The sequence below is a fragment of the Pseudonaja textilis genome, chromosome 3, assembly GCF_049901715.1.
Source record: "Pseudonaja textilis isolate UNSWEBS1 chromosome 3, rPseTex1.2, whole genome shotgun sequence".
Taxonomy (NCBI): domain Eukaryota; kingdom Metazoa; phylum Chordata; class Lepidosauria; order Squamata; family Elapidae; genus Pseudonaja; species Pseudonaja textilis.
In genome coordinates, this window is record NC_141992.1 from 94,618,127 (window position 1) to 94,640,643 (window position 22,517).

At 37.4% G+C, this 22,517-nt stretch overlaps 1 protein-coding gene across 3 annotated transcripts in view; it reads left to right on the forward strand.

Annotated features, from left to right (window-relative positions):
- TPR (translocated promoter region, nuclear basket protein) overlaps window positions 1-22,517 on the forward strand; it is a 58,109-nt gene that overhangs the window by 25,285 nt on the left and 10,307 nt on the right. For 2 of the 3 annotated variants that reach the window (XM_026703249.2, XM_026703250.2), the window contains exons 23-43: window positions 1,867-2,019; window positions 3,458-3,574; window positions 5,276-5,479; window positions 5,613-5,797; window positions 6,393-6,540; window positions 7,036-7,173; window positions 7,566-7,697; window positions 9,291-9,421; window positions 10,730-10,940; window positions 11,834-11,980; window positions 12,352-12,550; window positions 13,810-14,015; window positions 14,817-14,878; window positions 15,538-15,746; window positions 16,697-16,969; window positions 17,429-17,577; window positions 18,361-18,444; window positions 19,675-19,875; window positions 20,827-20,961; window positions 21,193-21,283; window positions 21,773-21,951. In XM_026703249.2, coding sequence (XP_026559034.1) covers window positions 1,867-2,019; window positions 3,458-3,574; window positions 5,276-5,479; window positions 5,613-5,797; window positions 6,393-6,540; window positions 7,036-7,173; window positions 7,566-7,697; window positions 9,291-9,421; window positions 10,730-10,940; window positions 11,834-11,980; window positions 12,352-12,550; window positions 13,810-14,015; window positions 14,817-14,878; window positions 15,538-15,746; window positions 16,697-16,969; window positions 17,429-17,577; window positions 18,361-18,444; window positions 19,675-19,875; window positions 20,827-20,961; window positions 21,193-21,283; window positions 21,773-21,951 — 3,354 coding nt within the window. The remainder of the gene's footprint in view (window positions 1-1,866; window positions 2,020-3,457; window positions 3,575-5,275; window positions 5,480-5,612; window positions 5,798-6,392; window positions 6,541-7,035; window positions 7,174-7,565; window positions 7,698-9,290; window positions 9,422-10,729; window positions 10,941-11,833; window positions 11,981-12,351; window positions 12,551-13,809; window positions 14,016-14,816; window positions 14,879-15,537; window positions 15,747-16,696; window positions 16,970-17,428; window positions 17,578-18,360; window positions 18,445-19,674; window positions 19,876-20,826; window positions 20,962-21,192; window positions 21,284-21,772; window positions 21,952-22,517) is intronic. The other variant, XM_087930423.1, reaches the window with a different exon arrangement.

Sequence of the window (22,517 nt, forward strand, 5' to 3'; positions counted from 1 at the left end):
TATAGCAAATTACAGCACTTAGATAAAATCCTATTAGGATCAAATAAAAAGAATATCTCCAAATTTTATAAATATTTATTGGAGGTAGAATTAGAGCAAGAGATAGTGAAAGGGAACATGATAATGTGGAGTAGGAATATTGGTAGAAGCATCACATTAACAGAATGGGAAAAGATCTGGAATAGAATCATTAAGATTACGAAATCCGCGGCGTACAAAGAAAATATGTATAAAATGTTATATAGATGGCACTTACCCCCTTCGAGGTTAGCGAAAATGAACCCAAACTCTAGTCCAAAATGTTGGAAATGTAAAAACATAGAGGGAACCTACTTTCATATGTGGTGGACTGTAAAGAAGCCCAGAAATACTGGCAAAAAATTAGAAAATGGCTGGAGGAAATAACCAAAGAACAAATCGAATACAAACCAGAGTTCTTCCTACTAGGGATCTCTGATAAACATTTTCTTAAAAAGACGAAATATATAATAATTGATATCCTAACTGCGGCCAGATTAGCATTTGCCCAGTGCTGGAAATCATCCTATTTACCTACAGATCAAATGGTCATTCAGAAAATATGTGACTGCAGAAATGGACAATTTAACCATAGCTCTTAAAAATAAAGAGTCTTCAGCATTTGATAATAATTGGAATGCGTGGTATAATTGGTTATATCAGAGATAAACTGTTCAATGAATAATCGGTAATTTAAGCATAAAAAGTGATAAGATGTGTATATTTAAAGTAAGGTAGGAGAATTGGATCTTGCAGACTGTCATAAAGGATATCTGTCTGTTTTTAACGTATTTTCTTTTTTCTTCCGTCTCTTTGTTTTTTTTCTTTCTTTTATACTTTTTCTCCTTTTTCGGTCGCAAGAACGAGTGTTTTTTTTTTCTTTCTCCTCTTTCCCTTCTTTCTTTCTTCTTTTTCTCTCTCTGTTGCATATGTAATGTTGTTATGTTTTTTTTTTAATTGTAAATTCAATAAAATTTATTAAAAAAAAAAAGAAAAGAACAGATGGTAAAGAAAGAGAGTCAGTTTGACTTCAAAGTGTGTTTCCAAAATGATCTGTATTTCTCTTTTTGCTACAAGCAGAATACTTCCTTTTTAAGGCTCTGGACTAAATGAATTGTTTTGCTCTAAACTTTTGACTGGTTAATTATTCTGTTAGGTTCTTTTCAACATTGCTTTTCAGAATGTAGTAAGCCACCTTGATACCAAGGCAAGTAAGAAGCGAATGTTTTGTGCAAAAATTGCTTTATGTCCTGTAAACTGATTTAGCTTCATTGGATGTAATCCCTTGTAAGATACATATGCTCTCTGAATGCCCGCTATAGTATGCGAACCTATAGTAGAGAACCTATGGTGGCAAGAAATCATGAGACTGGTAGTACCTTTTCCAACTAAGCAAAAATAAAAGGTATAAGCTTTCATAAGGCATTCCTGACTTCATCAGATGCTGTAATATGCCCAACCTTTACATTCCTCTTTCTATTTTTCGTTGATTGAGTTAAATGAATAAACTGAAACAGTATATTTTCCAAATGGGATAAAAGAGGACATAGGTAATGTTTTGATGGCGTGGCCTTTTTCCAAATGTTTTATTTATATAGGTATTTTGCTTGTCTTTGGAACTCTTAAAACATAAGCATGCTATTCATGAATGTTTTTCAGACTTGTTTTGTATTTGGAAAAATATTCCTCGGACTATGAGAAGACTACCTGCTAAGTCAATTTGGAGCCATAGACTTGTCTTTAAGAAACATAAATTAAACTTTCCATGCTGAAGAATCCTGAGATATAATTGCATCAATGCATGTCTCTTCTATATTCTCTTATCTTGAATCCATCTTAACTGTATAGGTGACCGAAGAGGTGCGGGCCACTGTTGAGACCCGCTTGAAAGAGTCCTCAGAGTATCATTCCCAGCTAGAGAAGAAACTAATGGAGGCTGAGAAAGAAAAACAGGAACTTCAGGATGAAAAACGTAAAGCCATAGAAAACATGGAACAGCAGGTATAACTAACATGATACTTTTCTATATCAGACTTTCTTGTTATTGTACATAACTGGAAAAGAGAAGTAACGTAGGGACAACATATAAGAAGTTCTTAAGTGTGCCTGTTTTGGGTTGTCATTTTTTTCTTCTTGTTGAAACATTTTGGAACACCCTTTGCTTCAAAGTTTGCCACATAGTTTTCTGTCAGAAGAGTGAGGGAAGTAAATTTTGGCCGTTTTACTGTCAGTGCAATTTCAGCTGGGAAATTTTTGAAGTTATGGAAATTTAGAGAGAAGAGAAAGACTTAATTCAGCTTCAGCTGAATGGCATTACTTGAATATAAATATATTAGCAATTAGAATGCAAATTCCTGAATACAGGAATTGTAGACATGGAATTGCAGGGTTAAAATACGGGATTCATACATCTGCATCATCTGATATGATTCATTCATATTATGTTATTTTTCTGAAATTTTCTCTGCCCATCTCATCTCTGTTTCTCTTGGTAGAATGAATCTTTGTATCGCTAGAGATCTTTGTATCTCTATCTTTATCTTTGGGGATCAAAGTCTTTGTATCTGGCTGTTTGATTATGTCTGGCATTGTATATAGCTGGTTAAGGGTTAAGTAGCTTGGTAAAAGAACATCCAAAATAATAAAATTTTAAAAGCTAGTCGCTGTTTCTATCTCTCTTTTGCTTTGCAGATTATCCATAATTAAAACATATAATTTTAATTTACTTATTAAAATGTGTGGCAGCAGAGAAAGGCTGCACAAAAAGATTTAGATATCTAGATTCAGTCAATGGTGGCTTCAGTCACTATGTGTTCAAAGGTCTAAGGATTTATAGGAAAACTTGTATTTCTACGTCTGCTGAGAATATCTAGTATTGGATTTCATTTGTCCTCTCTCTGCTTCTCATGGAGTTTGATTTTTCACAGATCAGAGATCTGATATGAGATAGACCAAATTGAAGTATGCCGAAGAATAGCAAATGGTTGGGTGCAGATATGGAAAAGCTTAGGTTGTCTGACCCTGCCTTATCCCAAAGCTAAATACCTATGATTCAATTGAATCCCCTCTATCTGCAAGCTGCACAAGATCATTTTAAGACACACCCCACCCCCCAAAAAAGATGTGATAAACATAAATGTATCTTGATTCACTTCTACCCTAACAGTTTGGAGGCAGGTAGTGTATTAAAAGTCCTTAGATTCCTCTAAAACTGCATTAAAATATTTCTGGGAATATCTGGAAGCAGAAATGTATTAAGGATATTTCTTTGGTAAGGAGTTTCATTCCCTAAAGTGCTACAAATACTTGACCTTAAGTTAGGCAAGTCCAGGACATTTTTAATCATTGTTATTTTAAAACCTAGGTCTGTACTATTCTTTTAGGTAAACATTTTTTAAAAGAAATGAAAATTCTTTGATCCTTGATGCTTTCTTTGTAGCTTTCTGAGTTAAAGAAAAACCTCTCCAATATGAAGTCTGAACTTCAGGAAGCTCTCCAGAGAGCAAACACGGCGCTCAGCAATGAACAACAAGCTAAACGGGACTGCCAAGAGCAGGTATGGTTCTCAAATGTTTGGCTGACCTTTGCAGTTGAATTAAGGATTGATTAAATTGGGTAAATTGGATTGGAGTAGCTTTTGCATGTCAGTAAGAAGTGTACACCAATTATGAAGAAGGCATGCTAACACTAATTTTTCTGTCTCGCAGAAGACGCTTCAAAATTAAATGCTCTGGTATTGTTGCTGTTCTGTGACTTGGAATTGTTAGGGATACACCCTAGCAAGATCTGCAGGGCAGTCAGGCAGGCAGGCAGAATATGTGAGATATCATTTTTTAGTAGCTTACACTCAGTAAAACAGAGGCACAGTGCTAATTAAATAGTTTTATTCCAGCAAGAGTTAAAGCATAGTCAAAACAGTCCATATATCATTCACTTAGTTCAGTCCATCCAGGGATTATTCAGTTGCAAATTCCAGTGTCGAAAAAGAGAGGTCAGTAAACTTACAAATGTCAGTCCGGTGATATATCTCCTCGCAGTAGAGAGATATGAAGAACTCAAAACTCCTCTCTTCCTTCAGCTACTCTTCAGTAGGGGAAGGACGCAGCTAACAAACCATCAACGTAATCCAATCCAGTAATTGTCAGTAATTGCCAGCAAACCGTCAGGGAATCGTCAGCAATCAATCAGGTTGTCTTGCTCCCTCTTATGGTGGTTTCACACCACACCCAAAATTACATGCTTTGCATTTAAAGTGACACACACTTAAACTAACAATCCTAGCTTATATATATTATTTTACCCAAACTAGTTAGGTGACCTATGTTATACCTAACAGGAATGATTTTTTTTCCCTTGAAACTCTGAAAGAGATTTAATACATCAGCTTTGAGTTCCACCAACAGATTTTTAATAAATCAATAGAGGGGGTTTTTGGCCACCCATTATGTTTTCATATACATAAGTCAACAGTGAAATAATATGCATGCATAGAACATTGGAGTGCAACAGGGGTGGGATGCTACCAATTCTGCCCGGCTCTATTGAACCGGTAGCTCTGAAGAGCAGCAGACACCAAACTGTTTATTTGTTTGCTGCTGTTTGGCCCACCCGCCTGCCTGGGCTCTTACCTGTCCTTTATTTCCTGCTTTTTCAACCTTAGCTGCTTTGCGCGGCACAGCTGAGGTTGAAAAAGCAGGAAAAAAGTGGCTTTTCAGATGCTGCGCACCCACAAGCAGCGCTTGCAGCTGTCTGAGCGGCACAACTTATGGTTCTTTACACACGCACACAGTGCACGTCTGGCGCATGTGCGCACAAAGCAGGCATGCACATGCAAAACGTCACCGAACCAGTAGTAACACTGGTTGAATCCCACCCCTGGAATGCAACTTGTACATTAAGTTTCTGGGAGTGTCCACCTATATATTATTTCTGTTTTGGTATCATTTGTTCTCTGCATCCTTTTCTTAAATAATATTAAACCTCAATATTTTCTTCTAATATAACATTTATATCAAAAGAAAGAAGGTTTTATTTGTTTGTCTTTGTTAAAGAATTTTTTTAAAAAGTATGGGAAACGTTCATGGTGAACCTATAACTCATGGTGATTTTGTTTGATTTTTCTGCATAGATATATTTGTATTTCACTTAGCTAGCAAGTATAAAGCTCTTATTTAGCGAAACAACCATAAGGAAACTAAATCATTGAATCTGAATTTGTTACAAACTCTGAAACAGTGATAATTCTGGCTTCTTATAGGCAAAGATAGCTGCTGAAGCTCAAAGTAAATACGAACGGGAGCTGATGCTTCATGCCTCTGACGTTGAAGCTTTACAAGCCGTCAAGGAGCAAGTTGCAAAGAATTCCACAATAAAGCAGCAATTAGAGGAAGCAGCCCAAAAAGCAGAATCCACATTGCGAGAGAGCAGAGCTTCATGGGAAGAGCGAGAAAGAGCATTAAAGGTAAATGGTTGGTTTTTTTCCCCCCTTCCTTATTCTAGCAATCCAGGGCAGGTTTTATGACTGTGCCTAGCTTTTGAATTCAGGTTTATTTGTTTAAGTTTCTGGGGTGATCAGTTTTGGTCTTCTCTCCTAGGATGAAGCCTCTAAGCTTGCATCTCGCTGTGCAGACCTAGAGAAACAAAGCCAATTATTGCACGAACAGCTGGAAACTCTAAGCAACAAGATGATGGCTTCAATGAAGGAAAGTGGGTCAGGAGCCCTGAATGTGTCTCTCAGCGAAGAAGAAAAATCACAGGAGCAAATGGTAGAAATTATCAGGTATTGTGGAGTTCAATGGGTTTAGCTAATACAGTTTTGATTAATGCTTGCATGGTACCATATTCATACCATACCCATATTTTGCAGCTCACTTTGCATGCAATGTGTGGGGCATTGAACATGAAAATATCTTTGAACCATGATTTTCTGCACTTTCTTTGTCTTGAATTTCTACCCTCTACATTCTCTACCCTATTTAACTACTGTGTGATCATAGGGAACTGTGATTGAGAGATGAATCTAAATTCCCACTCCAAATCTAGTTTATATTTTATCTGAGGTTTGACTGTCTCTTGTTCATATACCCACTGATGCAAGCTGCCCAGGACTGGGAGCACGATTCAGTCATTCATGTCTCATTCCAAAATTAGGATGCCATATTCAGATCTAGAGTGCAATGGTGCCAAAATTAAATCCCGGTTTTGGTGAATGACACACCTGTTTTCCTTTTAGTGGTGTATATTTAAATTTTATTATTTGTTATTTTAAATTGAACTATCTAAATGTTTAGATTTGTGGACCAAAAAAAACCCTCCATCGAGACTATTTTGGAGAGCTAAACTGAACTAGGATATTTTTTTTTTTCCTATGACAGGTTTATTCGCAGAGAAAAGGAGATTGCAGAAACTCGATTTGAGGTTGCACAAGTAGAGAGTTTACGCTACCGCCAGCAGGTGGAACATTTAGAAAGAGAGCTGCATGAGCTGCAGCAAAGTCTGAATGCAGAGAGGGAGAAAGTCCAAGTATGTATCCACACATTCCTTCTTATCTTTTTTTTGTTTAATGATGCTTCTGAGCCAGCCAACAAGTATTACAATTTATTGTGGGACCACACATATTTTCAAGAAATATCGCTTTAATAATATCTAGGCAATACCATTGACTTATTTTGAGAAATGCTACTTTTGGTACATAAAAGAATGCGAGATATGCAAACATGTAAAACTAAATTAATGGTTCTCTGAAAAAATCATGAGATTTGTCTAAGAAGGTTTATAATTGAGACCAAGTTCTCTTCGAAGATGATTTGTTGTATGTGTAGAATAATTATTAAATTCTAAATTATATTTCATGTATGACCTCAGTTTGCGGGTTCTTACATATTTTAGATACAGTATAGAATAAATATTTTGTGGCATTTATAAGTAGTCATTTCTCCAGGCGAAAAACAGTGAAAATGAAAAGCAAATTAGGAATTTGTGCATATATTTGGATTTGAATAATGCATTGTATTGTAGGTGACTGCAAAAACAATTGCTCAACATGAAGAATTAATGAAGAAGACAGAGACCATGAATGTTTTGATCGAAACGAATAAGATATTACGAGAGGAGAAAGAAAAATTGGAACAAGAACTTCAGCAAATGCAAGCAAAAGTTAGTATGAATTTGAAATTTGTCCTTGAAACCTCTAAGACAAATTTTCTAAATCAGTCCTTTGCATATACAGTTATAAATCTGTGATTTTCATTCAATACAGAACTCCAAAAGAATATTGCAGTATTGATAGTTATTTTAAAAAAAACTGTTTTGTTGTCCTAAATTTTGCAGAATGAACAAGATCTGATTATTGACTTGTGGAAAGTTGGAAAATATAAAAGCTCCTTTAAAAATTATATCTATCTACAGTTAAAACCGTATATTGCCAATGGGTGAAATATTAAAAGATATAAAGCAACAAGCTGTTTATTTCCTCAAACAAAAAGAAATGTATTTTGACTGTATGGGGAAACAGTGCTCCAAGTAATTTTCCCCAATGGTGATTTCAGGTGCGTAAGCTGGAAGCTGATATCTTGCCTCTGCAAGAATCCAATGCTGAGCTCAGTGAGAAAAGTGGGATGCTTCAAGCAGAGAAAAAGCTGCTGGAAGAGGATGTCAAACGCTGGAAAGCCCGGACTCAAGTGAGCTCGTTTTAGATTCTAGAGTAGTGGTGGCTAATCTTTTTGGGCTCCTGTGCTAAAAATAGGACACGCGCCAGTGTGCAGGCACATGCATGCCAGCACTCAGAATGCCCCCTCCCTACACCCCCTGCACATTCACGTGCAATCCCCCCTGCCATCCCCTGTACCTCACAGCTGATTTTTCAGCTGGTTTGAGGCCTTTTTCGGCCTCCCAGAGCCTTGGAAAAAGCCTCTGCAATACTGGCAGTGATGAAACGGGCCTATATTTCGACCTGAAAAGCCTTGCAGAGGCTTTTTCCAAGGCTCTGGGAGGCTGAAAAAGGCCTCAAACCAACCGAAAAAAGTCAGCTGTGAGGCCCATGCATGCACAGTGAAGTAAGTTTGCCTGTGGCTCGCGTGCCAGCACAAATGGCTCTGTGCGCCACTTGTGGCACGCATGCCATAGGTTCGCTATCACGGTTCTAGAGTATGCACGATGTTTCTATACAATTAAAAACTGTTGCTTTCTTACAATGGTTGAAAACATAGGAAGACCAAGAGAACAAAAGTAAAAAAAGAAGGTTAATAGTTACTGTCGAAGGTTGTGAGTCTATATCTATGATACATAGATGCTATGTAGAAAAGAATGGAATTAAGAAAGAAAGCAATTAAGGTATGAGGTCGATAATGTGAGAAGTTTCATGGGTGAAGATTATTTGAGAAAATAAAAATGTCCATGGGTACAATTCCCCTAAAACTAAAGCTATAAAGAATTGTTAATCTTTAAGATTTCATAAAAAATTTTCTTCTAAAGCATCAGTTATAAGTGGTGAGGAAGTAGTTCTGTGTGTATGTGTGTGATACGAATGGTGTCCTTTTCTCCAGCACCTTTGTAGCCTTTGTCCAAGCAGTGGTATCTTTTATTGATGATGGCCTATTTTTAAAATGTAAATGTTGTATAATGCATTAGCTCTTCTGTTACAAAGAGTTTGTTATAAATCATACAACAATAAATCTCCCTGGAGAAGACATTCATCCCTTTTAATTGTGTAAGCAAAAAAGTATACATATCTTATACAAAATGTATATCAATTGTAATAGCACTTAGACTTATATACCGCTTCACAGTGCTTTACAGCCCTCTCTAAGCAGTTTACAGAGTCAGCATATTGCCCCAACAATCTTGGTCCATTTTACCCACCGCAGAAGGATGGAAGGGTAGATAAACCTTCTTACGTAACAAATTTGTACCCAGAGTCTCTGAATGTCTATTTATAGCTTTAGTTCATAGTATCTAGAACAGGACACCCCCACCCCTGGTCTGTGGACTGGCACCAGTCCACGGCATGCCAGCAACTGGTCTGCGCAAACAAGCCAAGCCCCATCTGCAGGATGCAGGCAGCACACGAAACCATGCTGCCTCCAGTCTGCAGAAAAATCTCTCTCTACGGAACCGGTCCCTTGGTTGGAGGCTGTTGATCTAGAAGAAACCCTTTGCATCTGGTCATTTTGATCCACATCACTTTTACATTCTTTCACTTTCTGAAATGCACAAAAGTACTAAATTAAAACTCTCTGCCTTAAGTTTAAGATTTGTTTAATGTTCTCTTCCAGCATTTACTGAGCCAGCAAAAAGATGCAGATGTTGAAGAATATCGGAAGCTTGTTTCAGAGAAGGAAGTGAACAACAAACGCATTCAGCAGCTTAGCGAAGAAATAGGCAGACTTAAAGCAGAAATTGCAAGGTGATTTGTAAAAAAATGTCTTATGAGCTAAAAAAAAAACACTGGGGTACTATGAGATTTTTTTCTGAAAACTAATATATTGTATTCCTTTATATGAGCTCAAAACATGTTCACAGAACATTTTAATCAATATATGTTTGTTCAACTTTTACTTGCAAAGAATTAGGTGTCCTTGTTCCACTTGCCTAAGTGATACCCTTGTATTGCATTTTCTTTTCTGAAATGCACTGCATCTTGCTTTCTAGATATTCCATGTTTGATCATTTCCTCCTTCGTGCAGTGTGGATAAAACTGAACGATATGATAGTAGCTGACAAGCCTTTGTAGTAGAACAAATGCTTTACATCCTCATTTCACTCCCCTCCATTTCCAATTAAATTATTTCAAATGACAGGATGAGAAAAATCTTTGCCCAGCTCCCTAGGTGAGGTATACGGAGACTTGGATCCAGAGTTTTCTTGACAGATTAGAATAGCATTTGCATTGAAAACTCTCACTGTATTCTTTATAGTTTTCCTGACCCACTACCTCATCACTCACTTTTCAGAAGTAAGATAGTAAGTTTGGAGTCAGGAGAAGAGGCCCAGAAAAGGACTTTGCTGTCTAAGCAAAATCACAAATTTCCTAAACTCTGACCAAAACAGTTTGCTCTTTTGGTTTGCATTTTATGCACTTGTTGAGTTCTTCTCAAGGCCCTGGGGTAGCCAGATGTTGTTGCTGGTATTAAAAATAACCTCACAGGATGTAAGTTGCTCCAAGTAAAGCTACCTTTTGCAAAATTGACCGGTGGCAATTTTGTAAAGCCAATGGTGTTTGAATGGTGCTCCAGATGTTTTAGGGATTGCACCTAAGGAGCCTACCTTGTTTGCTTTCTTTTATCATTGTTGTTTTAATTCTATTTATAGGTCTTTTCATTTTGTGATTTTCTCCAGTTATTTCTCATCTGTCACAACCATTAACCACTAACTTTTTTTTCTTTCTTGCGATAAAAATCTGGGGTGCTATGTGGCAGGTGTTTCCCTGTTTGAATTCTGAAGTCCCAAAACACTTTAGCTTCTTTACTTTATATTGTTTTTTATATTTTGTGATTCTACCTGCTCTTATTCTCGGGTAAATGATATTTCTTGCAGGTATTAGATTTTTATCTGCCTGATAAATGTTATCTGAAAGTTTAACATTTCTTTTAAACTTTTAAACTGGATCTTTGAAACCAAATATTGATTTAAATTGCTCAATTTTTTTAAAAAAAGTACAGCAGTTGTATATCGTGTTTGTTTGTATTTAATTTTTTTTTCAATTCATTTTAAGAACAAATGCATCACTGACAACAAATCAGAATCTGGTCCAGAGCCTCCGGGAAGATCTGACAAAAACAAAAACAGAAAAGGAAACCCTTCAAAAGGACTTGGAAATGAAAGTAGTAGACATCCAAGAGAAAGTCAAGACAATAACTCAAGTCAAGAAAATTGGACGTCGCTACAAGACTCAGTATGAAGACCTGAAAGCACAGCATGATAAGGTAAGATTTTTGCCATTCATGGTCTGTGAAAATTGACCAGCATAGCTTAGAAGCACCAAAGAGTTTTCAGATTTATGTAGACGGATGAGTACCAGTGGTCATACTTCTGTCTAGTCTTCATGCTTCGTGGTAATTACCCTGGGAGAGAAAATCTTAAGAGGTGTTCAACACTGAACATTGATGATACTTTTTGATTTCCTCAACATCCTTTTCATGATTTTTAAGAGAAGCCACTTTTTTTTGCTTTAGATATGTTTCCTCTTTCCCATCTTTTTTCTGAAACAGTGATCTGATTGTGCTGGCTACCTTAGGCTACAGCCTCACAAAGCTTCCTTTTCCTCAACTCACAAACACTTATCCATCTTCTGAAATAACCAGTCTATATGAAGGGCCTGAAATGCTCAATGATCTTCTATAATGGCTAAATGGGTTTCAGGCAGCCATTACTGTCTCTTTTAAACAGGTGCTGTAATTTTGTTGAAAACCATCAGTATGTGTTTTTTTTTCTCAGAAAACAAGTAAAATATATGTACGTAGGTGTATACTTATGTGTATGTGCATCTGTTCATTTGTCTGTCTCCCACATCCCAAATATTAAGGGAAGAACTATGTATTTAGCTATTTAATTATTAAATTTATATGCCCCATCTTACTATCCAAAGCAATTAAAAATATTAGCCTCTAGCTGCAAAATAAAATAAAAACCTCCAATGCAGTTGAAGCTTTCTTGTTATTCTGCATATGCCTGCAACGTTGAATTTCATCTCCACAGCTTTAGTTCAGAAGACAGTCCAGTGTATAGGAGTTCTGTATGATGTGCTGTTGTAGAAAGTAGCAGCCATAAGGCTGGATACCGTTGTACAAACATTATCATGGGTGGTCTGAAATTGCAGGTGGTTGCTGAGACTTCCACACAGGCTCTTGCGGAACAGCCAGAACAGCATATTTCAGACAAAGAACATCAGGAGATTAAAGAGGCTCTAAACCAAGCGGAGGTCAAAATAAAAGCTTTAGAAGGGCAGATTGAAATTCTACAGAAGGTAAGAAAAACTATCTGTGTGGCTCTGATGCAGTTACTAGCAAAACAGAAGTGGAGTATTGTCACTCGAAAACTGAGTCCCGTTTAAGCCTCTGGAGCTTAAGGCTCTAGAGTGGTTTTGAGAATAAAATAGGAATTTCCCTCTGGACACCTGAAGTCCTTTGAGGAAATTATATGACAGATAAATGCTTTATAGAATCCATTCATAGATCTCATACAATAAGAAAAAAAAAAATAGAAGCCCAATCAAACAGCAAGCTATAGGATGCTTTAAGGTTCTTATATTTCTGTGAGGAATTCCTAGCATTACACCAATCAATCAGCTATGGAAATTTGCAGGGGCCTAATGTTTCCATGCCTGGATTTCCATAGACTCTAGGAGAGAAGGACACTGAAGTAAAGAATCTTCAGGAGCAAGTATCCCAGCTGCAATCAGAGCTTTCCCGCCTTCGTCAAGATCTACAGGAAAAAACAACACAGGAAGAACAACTCAGACAGCAAGTTGCTGAGAAAGAGGAAAAAACTAAAAAGACACTTCTGGCTGCCAAGCAGAGGATTGCACAGCTGGCAGGTGAATTAGCTTTAAGTGTTTTAAATTCTAGTAGAAATGCCATTTTAAATAAGTGAGTTTGTAGAAGATTCACTATCTGATTTTGATTTAAATTAGCTTTTGGGAATTACTGTTGGCTTTTCAAATGATTGTTGAACCGAAGTAGCATATGGACTATCACAAAAGAGTCTTTATCAGATAATTCCTAAAGCTAGAATTGATCATAGTTGCTATTCCCTTGGAAGAGGGTTTAATAAGAATAGAGAAGGAAGGAGAACTAGAGAAAGGAGAGATTTATGGATTGTTGTGAGCCGCCTGGAATTATTATGTGAAGCCCTGTAAGTCCAATAAACAAACAAACTAATAAATAATAAATAGTCAAATCAGTGGAGCCAATGCTATAATATTAGCTCTCTTTTCTGTTGATAAGACAAGGCCAAGAACTTCCTTTTTCCCTTGGTAGGAAATGCATGCTCACTTCATGCTCACGCTTAGTTTGCTCAGAGGAGAGAAGCAGACATGGCCATCTTTAGAATCTGGACTCAGTCCTTACAAAAAAGGAGGAAAGAAGAAAATTTCTGCAAGAAGACAGAATTCTTAGAAGCTAGTGCTGGACTACTACAAAGAAGGAGGCATCCTCCTCCTTTTTGCCTTGTAATAGAAGGCCTTTCCAAATCAGAGAAACAAACAAACAAAAAATCCAGTGGCTGGGACAACAGGATCACTACTACTCCCCCTTTCAGACACAAAGAAGTGGTACCAGCATTGGGGAGACAGGGGAATAGGAGGAAAGGGGCAGAAGTTGCAGCCAGGTGCTTCTCCAAAATGATAGCCCAGCGGTTCCTATCTGGTACAGGGAAAGAGCAGATCAGGGACTTTCCTTCTGGAGCAAGAAAATCCCAGAGCAAGCAATTAAATAGCACCCTCAAAGCAGTGACAACCGATCCCACCCCACATCTTAATCAAGCATATGGCTTAGGAGAGGACTAGGGTGCTGGACAGGACTAAGCTTCCCTACATAGAGCTTGTTCTATAGAGTATAGGAAAATCAACTTATTTGCACTATGGTGTTGGGGAATGCTTCTGTGCATTCCTTGGACAACAAGTACTGAGGCATATAATTCTTTCCTTCTTCCAAGAAGGAAATTAGTATAGCATTTATAAAACTGTCCAGTTCATATTTTGGCTAAGAGTACTAGACACACACACACACACACACACACACGCTTTGGTAAGCACTATCATAATGAAGTGATTGGTTTTTCTCTTCTTTAATTCAGGGGTAAAAGATCAGCTGACTAAAGAAAATGAGGAATGGAAGCAAAAGAATAGCACATTGGAGGAGCAAAAGACAGAGTTAGAAGTTCGGATGAGTGCGCTTAAATCACAATACGAAGGCCGAATTTGTCGTCTAGAGCGAGAACTCAGAGAGCAACAAGAGAGACATCACGAACAGCGAGATGAGCCTCCAGAATCTACTAACAAGGTAGATGTTTTGTGCTGAACAGATTGGACAGTTTTATGTTTTCTTTGCCTTTCATTCTCTTGATAAGTTTAATGAAAGAGATTGCCTAAACTAGGACTGATGATGTTACCTAGCTTGGGTAATGAAATGTCTGCAAGAAAACAACCAAGCTCAAAGCGCATTAAAGACCCGTCATCTCAACCCTGAGCTAAAGATATTCTCCTTTATTAGTAGATTGCTTTGGGGTCTGTTTTTCTAGACTGCTATCCCAAGGCAACCGAGAATAGTTTAAGATGGCGAGATCATCAGTTCTGTCCTGAATGACTAAAACTGTTACGCAGGAGCCTATGCTTTATCCATCTTGAGGATATATATGAACATAACACCACACATTTACCAACTGCTGACCTGATGAGATTGCAGTAAAGGCTCAGGGTAAATAGCAATAGCACTTAGACTTTTATACCGCTTCACAGTACTTTTACAGCCCTCTCAAAGCGGTTTACAGAGTCAACATATTGCCCCCAACAATCTGGCTCCTCATTTTACCCACCTCAGAAGGATGGAAAGCTGAGTCAACTTTGAGCCTAGTGAGATTCAAACTGCCAAATTGCAAGCAACCGACTGTCAGTAGAAGTAGCCTGCAGTACTGCATTCTAACCATTGTGCCACCACAGCTCATATCATCCTATCCTGGAATTTGTATTGATTGTAAGCTGCATCAAGATTTTAATAATAAGTAGCAGTATTCAAATATATTAATGAATAACTTAAGTGGATATGTTGCCTCCTCTGGCTTAAACTAATAATTCTTATCATTAGGCTCCAGAACAACAAAGACAGATCACTCTTAAATCAACTCAAGCTGCAGGTGACCGAGGAATGTGAGTTCTTAATTTTTTTTTCTGTTACAATTTTTGAACCGTCTTAAAATTAACTTAGAAGCAAAGCATAGCTCATTTTGTCTCCTGTCTTCTTTAGTTTTCATCTTTCATAAGAATGAAAATTGCTAAGTTTCTAATAATAGTGAAAATAATAAAGACCACCAAATGGGTATTTCCAAACCTTTTTCCTTTGGAAAGGGCACGTTCCATAGCAGAAATAATGAGCCTTTAAGTTATAAGACGTGTAGACAAATCTACACATCTGAATTGATGAGAATTAAAATATCATAAAGTAGGGGTATCCACAGGGATCAACCATGCAATCAAGCCTACAGTTTGAGTTTTTTTGCTCCTCTCCCTGATTCCCGCCATCCCCTACAACACCTATGCCATGAAAAATTATGGTCAGCTTGCCTTCATAAGGATCTTGAGCTGAGAAGGATGTATAAAAAGATACCCAGAACTGTCAAGGGCCTGGGGCATTTTCCCTTTGAGGGAAGACTTCTACATTACACAGAAAGAAAAAATGAAGTCTAGATTTTTATTTTATTTTTTGGTTGGTTGATGATTAATTTTTCCTTTACTAAAGAGAAACTACATTGTGTTCATGATTATGTGCTTAAAATATCCACCAGCATATCATTTTGGATTATTTTTAGTGCTAGTACCTCAGATCCACCAACAGCCAACATCAAGCCAACTCCTGTTGTGTCTACCCCAAGCAAAGTGACAGCTGCTGCCATACCTGGGAACAAGCCCACCCCAAGGGCTAGCATCCGTCCAATGGTTACACCTGCTACAGTCACCAATCCTACAACTACTCCAACGGCCACCGTTATGCCAACAACACAAGTAGAAACTCAAGAAGGTAATTTTTCCTATCTGTGGCTCCGAGAGTCCAGATAGATTGGGTTAGATCAGATCCTGTCTGGTGGATTGAGTCTGTGTTAAAACTGAGGCTCCCAATGTAAAGGCATAATAAACAAATGCTTACTAGTTGTAAAGTTTACAAAAATAGTTTAATAGTTTATAAAAAAAACTATAAGTTTTTTGAACCTCTAGAGAACTGGATCAGAGTCAAAAGGTTGGCCCAATAGCTGGTATACAGCACTATATAAAGCCCCTTAATTGCTTAAAGGAAGAAAATGTATATCCAGCTTGAGATTGAAAAAGCCACAAATGATTGAAAGGTTATAACATCCCCCATCATAATACTCAGGATGTCTCTAATTCAAGGATTTTATGCAGCCTGAATCTTCTCATTAAAAAGTCTGAAGATCTCTGTGATAGTATCGTGTAAAATAGCATTGTTGCAAAAATCTACTTAAAAACCATTTTAAAAGTGTGAAAAGATGAGAAATGGAACTTGAAAAAAACATTAGTTGGTGGGCTGTAATCTGAACTCATTTTAATGATGGAAAGGATAACAACTTATTAGAAAGACCAATATCTGTTAGATTGTTCTGTTTTTTGTTGGTGAAAATAGCATGCATTTCACAGTGACAACAGCTAAAATATCTAGTCCTTTTTGTTGTGTATTTAATCCTAAATCTTACTATTGTAAGAGATGCTTGTCTCAATATTTAAATGTCATGCTATAGTAATATAGATAATATTCCAGTATAACAGCTACCTGGAGATAGAAACTGAAAGGTATATTAATTTGACCCCATTAGCGACATCAGTGTTGTTTTTTTAAGGAAATGAAATGACATAACTTCTAGATTTTTTCCCCCTCATTCTGAGCCAAGATTCCAGCCCTCACCTTAAACATTAAAATGATGCATGAAAGTGACCAGTGTCCTAACTTCGTTTCAGCAATGCAGTCAGAAGGACCAGTTGAACACGTTCCAGTCTTCGGAAGCACAAGCGGATCCGTGCGTTCCACGAGCCCCAATGTGCAGACATCTCTTTCCCAGCCCATCTTGACAGTTCAGCAGCAGACTCAGGCCACGGCTTTTGTTCAGCCTACCCAACAGAGTCATCCTCCAATCGAACCAACGGCTCAAGAACCATCCCCGGCCATCATGGAGGTGGTGCAGAGCTCCCAGATGGAAAGACCTTCTACCTCAACGGCAGTGTTTGGCACAGGTTCGGTTTCTGGAAATCACCACATCCATTTTCTGCCTTCAGTCATCTAGATTCAGTTCTGAAGTATCCAGGGGAGGGGAAAACCTTACTTTGGCTGGGAGTTGAAACCTATCTAGATTGTACCCAGATTAGGAAAGATTGCATGATAGCAATAGCACTTAGACTTGTAAACCGCTTTGCAGTGCTTTTACAGCCTTCTCTAAGCACTTTACAGAGTCAGCATATTGCCCACAACAACCTGGGTTCTTATTTTACCAGCCTTGGCAGGATGAGTCAACCTTGATATAAATGTTGACAGTGTAATTTAAAATTAAGCAAGTATTTTCAGTGTTTTAGAAGTGGTGATTTTAAGCAACCAAGTTGTCCATCAAAAGAAGAACTCCATAGCTACTGTTTGTTTTTCTTTTTCTTAGACCTTTAATGTAATGTGTTTGACTAAAGGAAAACATTCTCTTTCAGTTTCAGCTACTCCCAGTTCATCTCTTCCCAAACGAGCACGAGAGGAAGAAGAGGAGAATACTGTTGAAAACTCAGAACAGATTCCTGAGGAAATGGTCGATCTGCCTCTTGCAAAGAAACTGAGAACTGTGCAAAGAGTTGGGCCAGAGGTTTGTAAGGGGAACTGTTGGGTTATGAGCATCTCAAGGGGAAAAAAATGCAATCTTAGATACTGGCTTTCAACCATTTTGAATATCGTCCTGTATTAATTGCCGGGTCCCAGGGTCATGTGATCTCCTTTTGTGACCTTATAACAAACAAAGTCAGTGGAGCAGCCAGATTAATTTAACCACCATGTTAGTAACTACACCAAGACAAATTCCTTGTGTGTCCAATCACACTTGGCCAATAAAGCTATTCTATTCTATTCTATTCTATTCTATTCTATTCTATTCTATTCTATTCTATTCTATTCTATTCTATTCTATTCTATTCTATTCTATTAACAACTGCAGTGATTCACTTAACAGCTGTGGTAAGAATGGTGATAAAATGGGGCAGAACTCACTTAACTGTTCAGCTTAGCAACAGAAATTTTGGGCTCAGTTGTGGTCATAAGTCAAGGGACTGCCTGTACCATGTTTCTTATTATAAGTTGTCATATATTCATTTGTCAGATATCAAATGTCAAGTAATAAAGTGATTGCAGATTTAAGTTGTCTGTATTGGATCAGTTTTTAATAATTAAATACTTTCAATATTAACAACTGCCCATGAAAGCTGTTATTTCAAACTTAAAGATTTGATTTTTGTATTCAGTAACAATATTGCTAAGATTTGCAAATTTATTACAGTTACAGTAATCGCCTCTACTGTAAAATACTGTGTTTTCGATGTGCAGTGTATATGATCTTAACATTTCCCAATTAACGTCATACATTTCTATATTTCAGGAGGAAGTAACTGCAGAAGAAAGCACGGATGGAGAGATAGAAGCTCAGGCTTACAATCAGGATTCACAGGATTCCATTGGCGAAGTAAGTTCCTGATTGCAGGAACAATCTCCACATCTTATTTGTATGTTGTAGCAACATCCAGAAATATCCATATGAATGAATTAAAATAGCACTTAGACTTACCGGTATATACTGTTACAACACAGTGTTTTACAGCCCTCTCTAAGTGGTTTACAGAGTCAGCATCTTGCCCCTAACAATCTGGGTCCTCATTTTACTGACCTCAGAAGGATGGAAGGTTGGGTCATCCTTGAATTAGGGTTACTTGTCAGTTTTTTTTTTTCCAGCAGCAGTCTCCATAGACCCTCTAATCCTCACATAATTTTTATTATAAGAGGATTTTACATAGACTTTAAAAAATCCCCCAATCCTCTTGCAGGACAGGAGGTACTACCAGAAGAGAGAATTAAAGAAGCATATACATGACACGTTTGCGCATAATACTACATTTGTCAGTAGCCTTTTACTCTACTATAGTTAGTCCTTGCTCAGAGACCACAAATGGGACTGGCAACTCTGTTCCTAAATAATTGCTAAACAGGACAGTGACATCTACCTGTATAAGTCATGCCTGCTAATTTAGACTTCCTGTAGCTTATTTTCCATCCTTTCTTCCTCTGACAAAGCTTTTCTTTGCATTGCTATTCTCCTGGCATGCATATCTGGTTTCTTCCTACCTTCTTGCTTAAACTAGCAGTCTTTTCATTAGTTAATTCATCTTAAATAGATGTCAATTCAGGGACATGCCCTCTGAAGAAAGAAGTTCTGAAATGGTTGGTCACATGACACCAGGGTGCTTCACGTTTCAAGCCATGTTCATTCTTAAAGTTTCACACAATAGTTTTCATTTAATGTATAGGCTTCAAAGTCCAGGAAGCGTAGTAAAGTCCATGGAAGAAGAGGACAAGGGAAGGGGTTCAAGTGATGTCAGCAGTTTTGCAGTGGAAGCCCTACCCCCTTCACTGTGATGTCACATATTCAAAAGGGGCAGAGTTTGTAATGCAGAGCCCCATTTATTAGTCATTTATTGGTCAAAATCAAAACATGGCTTCTTTCTTGGGGCAGATTAAAGCCCAGTTTCCTATTTGCTCCAGCCTTTAAAACTGAACTAGTGAAGGTTTTAGCTCCATGAAGAACTTTCTTTCATTTGTATCCAGTTTTGTGAAAGAGGAAAAAAAAGTTGTGAGGATGCTTGTTAATAGTATTTGTTTTCATTCCCCTGACCATTATTGTCTTTCTCTTTGATTGAAGGGTGTCACGCAGGGTGAATATACACCTATGGAGGATAGTGAGGAAACTTCTCAGTCCCTCCCTATAGACCTTGGACCTCTTCAATCAGATCAGCAGAATACAACATCATCCCAAGAGTGTCAGGGCAAGAGAGATGATGTCATTGTCATTGACAGTGATGATGAAGAGGATGAAGACGAGGAAAACGATGGCGAAGCAGAAGTATTTCTTATTTGATGTGGACTTATGAGTAAAGAAGCAACTATTTAACACCCCCAAATTCCTGTGATGGCTCAGTTTCTATCTGTTTGCTTCCATTGAGTATTATTTTATTGTTTGCGTTTTTTTACAGGCGCTGTAGAAGCAACTATTACATATCTTAAAACATAGTCAAGTAATACGTTGGCTTTTAATATTCCTGAGTCTGTTAGAAGGTGCCTAGGTCCAGTCTAATTTTCAGATAAATGCAAAGAACAAAAATGTGCTTGGTTCTATTAGTTAACTAGCTCTATACCCGTGGTTCGCTACGAAACCATGTGATCCGGCTTAATTTTGGGGGAGGAAAATAAGCGGGGGGGGGGGGAAGCTGCTTGGTATTCTGAAACTGAAACGCCTCACCTCTGCTTGGGTTTTACATTTGGAACAGATTTCTTTTCAGGTGGGAAGGGGGAGTAGAACTCCCTAGCATCAGAGCGTGTTAATAATAATATACAAAATACTAATGCTCTGATGGTCATTTTGAAAAATCCTTTCTTAGTGAGCACCTAAAATCCAAGAGGAACATATGTGCCAAATTTCAAGTTTGTAGGCTTTACGGTTCTGGAGATTTTGTGATGATGCGTGATTGGTGTTTCGCTTTTATATATATAGATAAAAAGAAAATATTTTACTAATTTAAAAATCTATTACCATTTTATTTCTAAAAGTTACATAAATTCTGAATTTGAAGTTTGTATTTCCAACAGCTAGGGCTGCTAGGAATAATTTCAGACATTTATCCAAGAATGCAGTCATATTTTCATGTTTATGACCCTTTCTGCCTTTTGTGACAATAGCACTTCTATTATTTGAAGTATCACATCTTTTCATTCTTAAAGAAAGATCCATTTAGTTCTCAAAGACCATTGCTTTATCCCACGGTTCGGTATACTTAAAATAAACAATATTTTTCAGGAATATGAAGATGAAGAAGATGATGATGAGGATGATGATGATGAAGACACAGGAATGGGAGATGAAGGCGAAGATAGCAATGAAAGCACTGGCAGTGTAGATGGTAATGATGGATATGAAGCAGATGATGCCGAGGTATGAATATTATTTGTTGCTAATCTGGATAGAATTATTTTAAAAATCATCTTTTATGTGCAAATCTATTTTAACGCCTTGGAGAAAATAGATGGATAGCCATTCGGCTTGAAGCACTGGTGGTAATTTTTCAGTTCAGAAAGAATGCACGGCAGGAAATGTCAAAAAAAAAAAACTCTCTTCACCTGTGTTGATATTAAGTCTGATTCCTGATATCCATTCTTATTTCAGGGTGCTGATGGAATGGACCCCAGTACAGAAACTGAAGAGAGTATTGTTGGAGGTGAAAATAGCCAAAGGGCAGCTGACTCCCAGAACTGTGGTATGGTTAACTGGATGTTTTCTGTAGTAGTACCACATTTGTTTAAAGGAAACAATCTTTTGGGAAGGTTATTCAATAGCGGTATCCATGTTTTATGTCCTTGATTTTAGAAAAATATGTATAAATAGTTTTAAGTCATTGAAATCATTTTAAAACTTGATGTTTTATTTTCTTTTTTTGTTTCATTTGCTTCTGATTCTTTTTTGCTGGATAAACATCTAATTCCTTATCTCAACTAAGCAAAGATGCTTTAAAGTCTCTGAAAGTTTACAATCAGGCCTGTCTGCCTTGACAAAATGTTTTGTTAAGCTCAAGATTTTTTGTTGGTGATATATTGAAATATGCATTCCAGAAAATATAATTGAGTACGATTTAGGAAGCATGAAATGATTTGGAGTTACAAATGTGCCTTTGTAATTATAATTATATATACAGTATATGCAAATATATTGTAACTATATTCAATTACATACATTTCCATATCATCAGGTGATGGGAGCACAGGTACCGTAGAGTCTACATTCCCTCAGGAAAGCTCAAGGGAACAGCAACCAACCTCTGCTTCTGAGAGACAAGTTCCCCGTCCACCTCGACCTCATCCTTTACCTCCACGATTAACTATCCATGCTATTCCTGCCCCGCCTCAGGAGCTGGGACCTCCAGTGCAGGTGCGAGAACCACAGGGAAGACTACACAGAAATGTTCTTGCTCATGTGGCTTTGAAAGATTGCTCACTGCTTATTTGTCTCAGCAAAATACAAATCCTCTCCTAGATAGTTATGATGTAGTAAGGCCAAGTTTTATTTTTCTCCTCAAGCTTTGCAGTATATTTGCACAAAAAGCAATAAAAATGCTCAGGATTATTGTATTTGGCATCTATTTCAAAATTTAACCCTTTTAAACTGAAATGTAAACAATAAACAAATATTATTTCTGCATATTTATCCAACGGGCCCAATTTACATAATGGTTTGCCATGTTTGCAATTCATAACTCTCTAAAACATGTTCATGTAGAGATTTTTTCCCTTAAGTTAGTGAAGCTAGATAAAGAGCTAGATACTTGAGTTAGGAGAGAGATAAGAGTTTTTAATTAAGCTGGAAGATCAAGTTACTCAGTATTCTTTACAGCAATGTGAGATTTGAGCTCCAATTTTCTAGTTGTGAATGCAATCCCATGTAGCCCTATTCAGAAGGAAATCTTATTGAGTCCAATAAGATTCAGTAAGCAATCT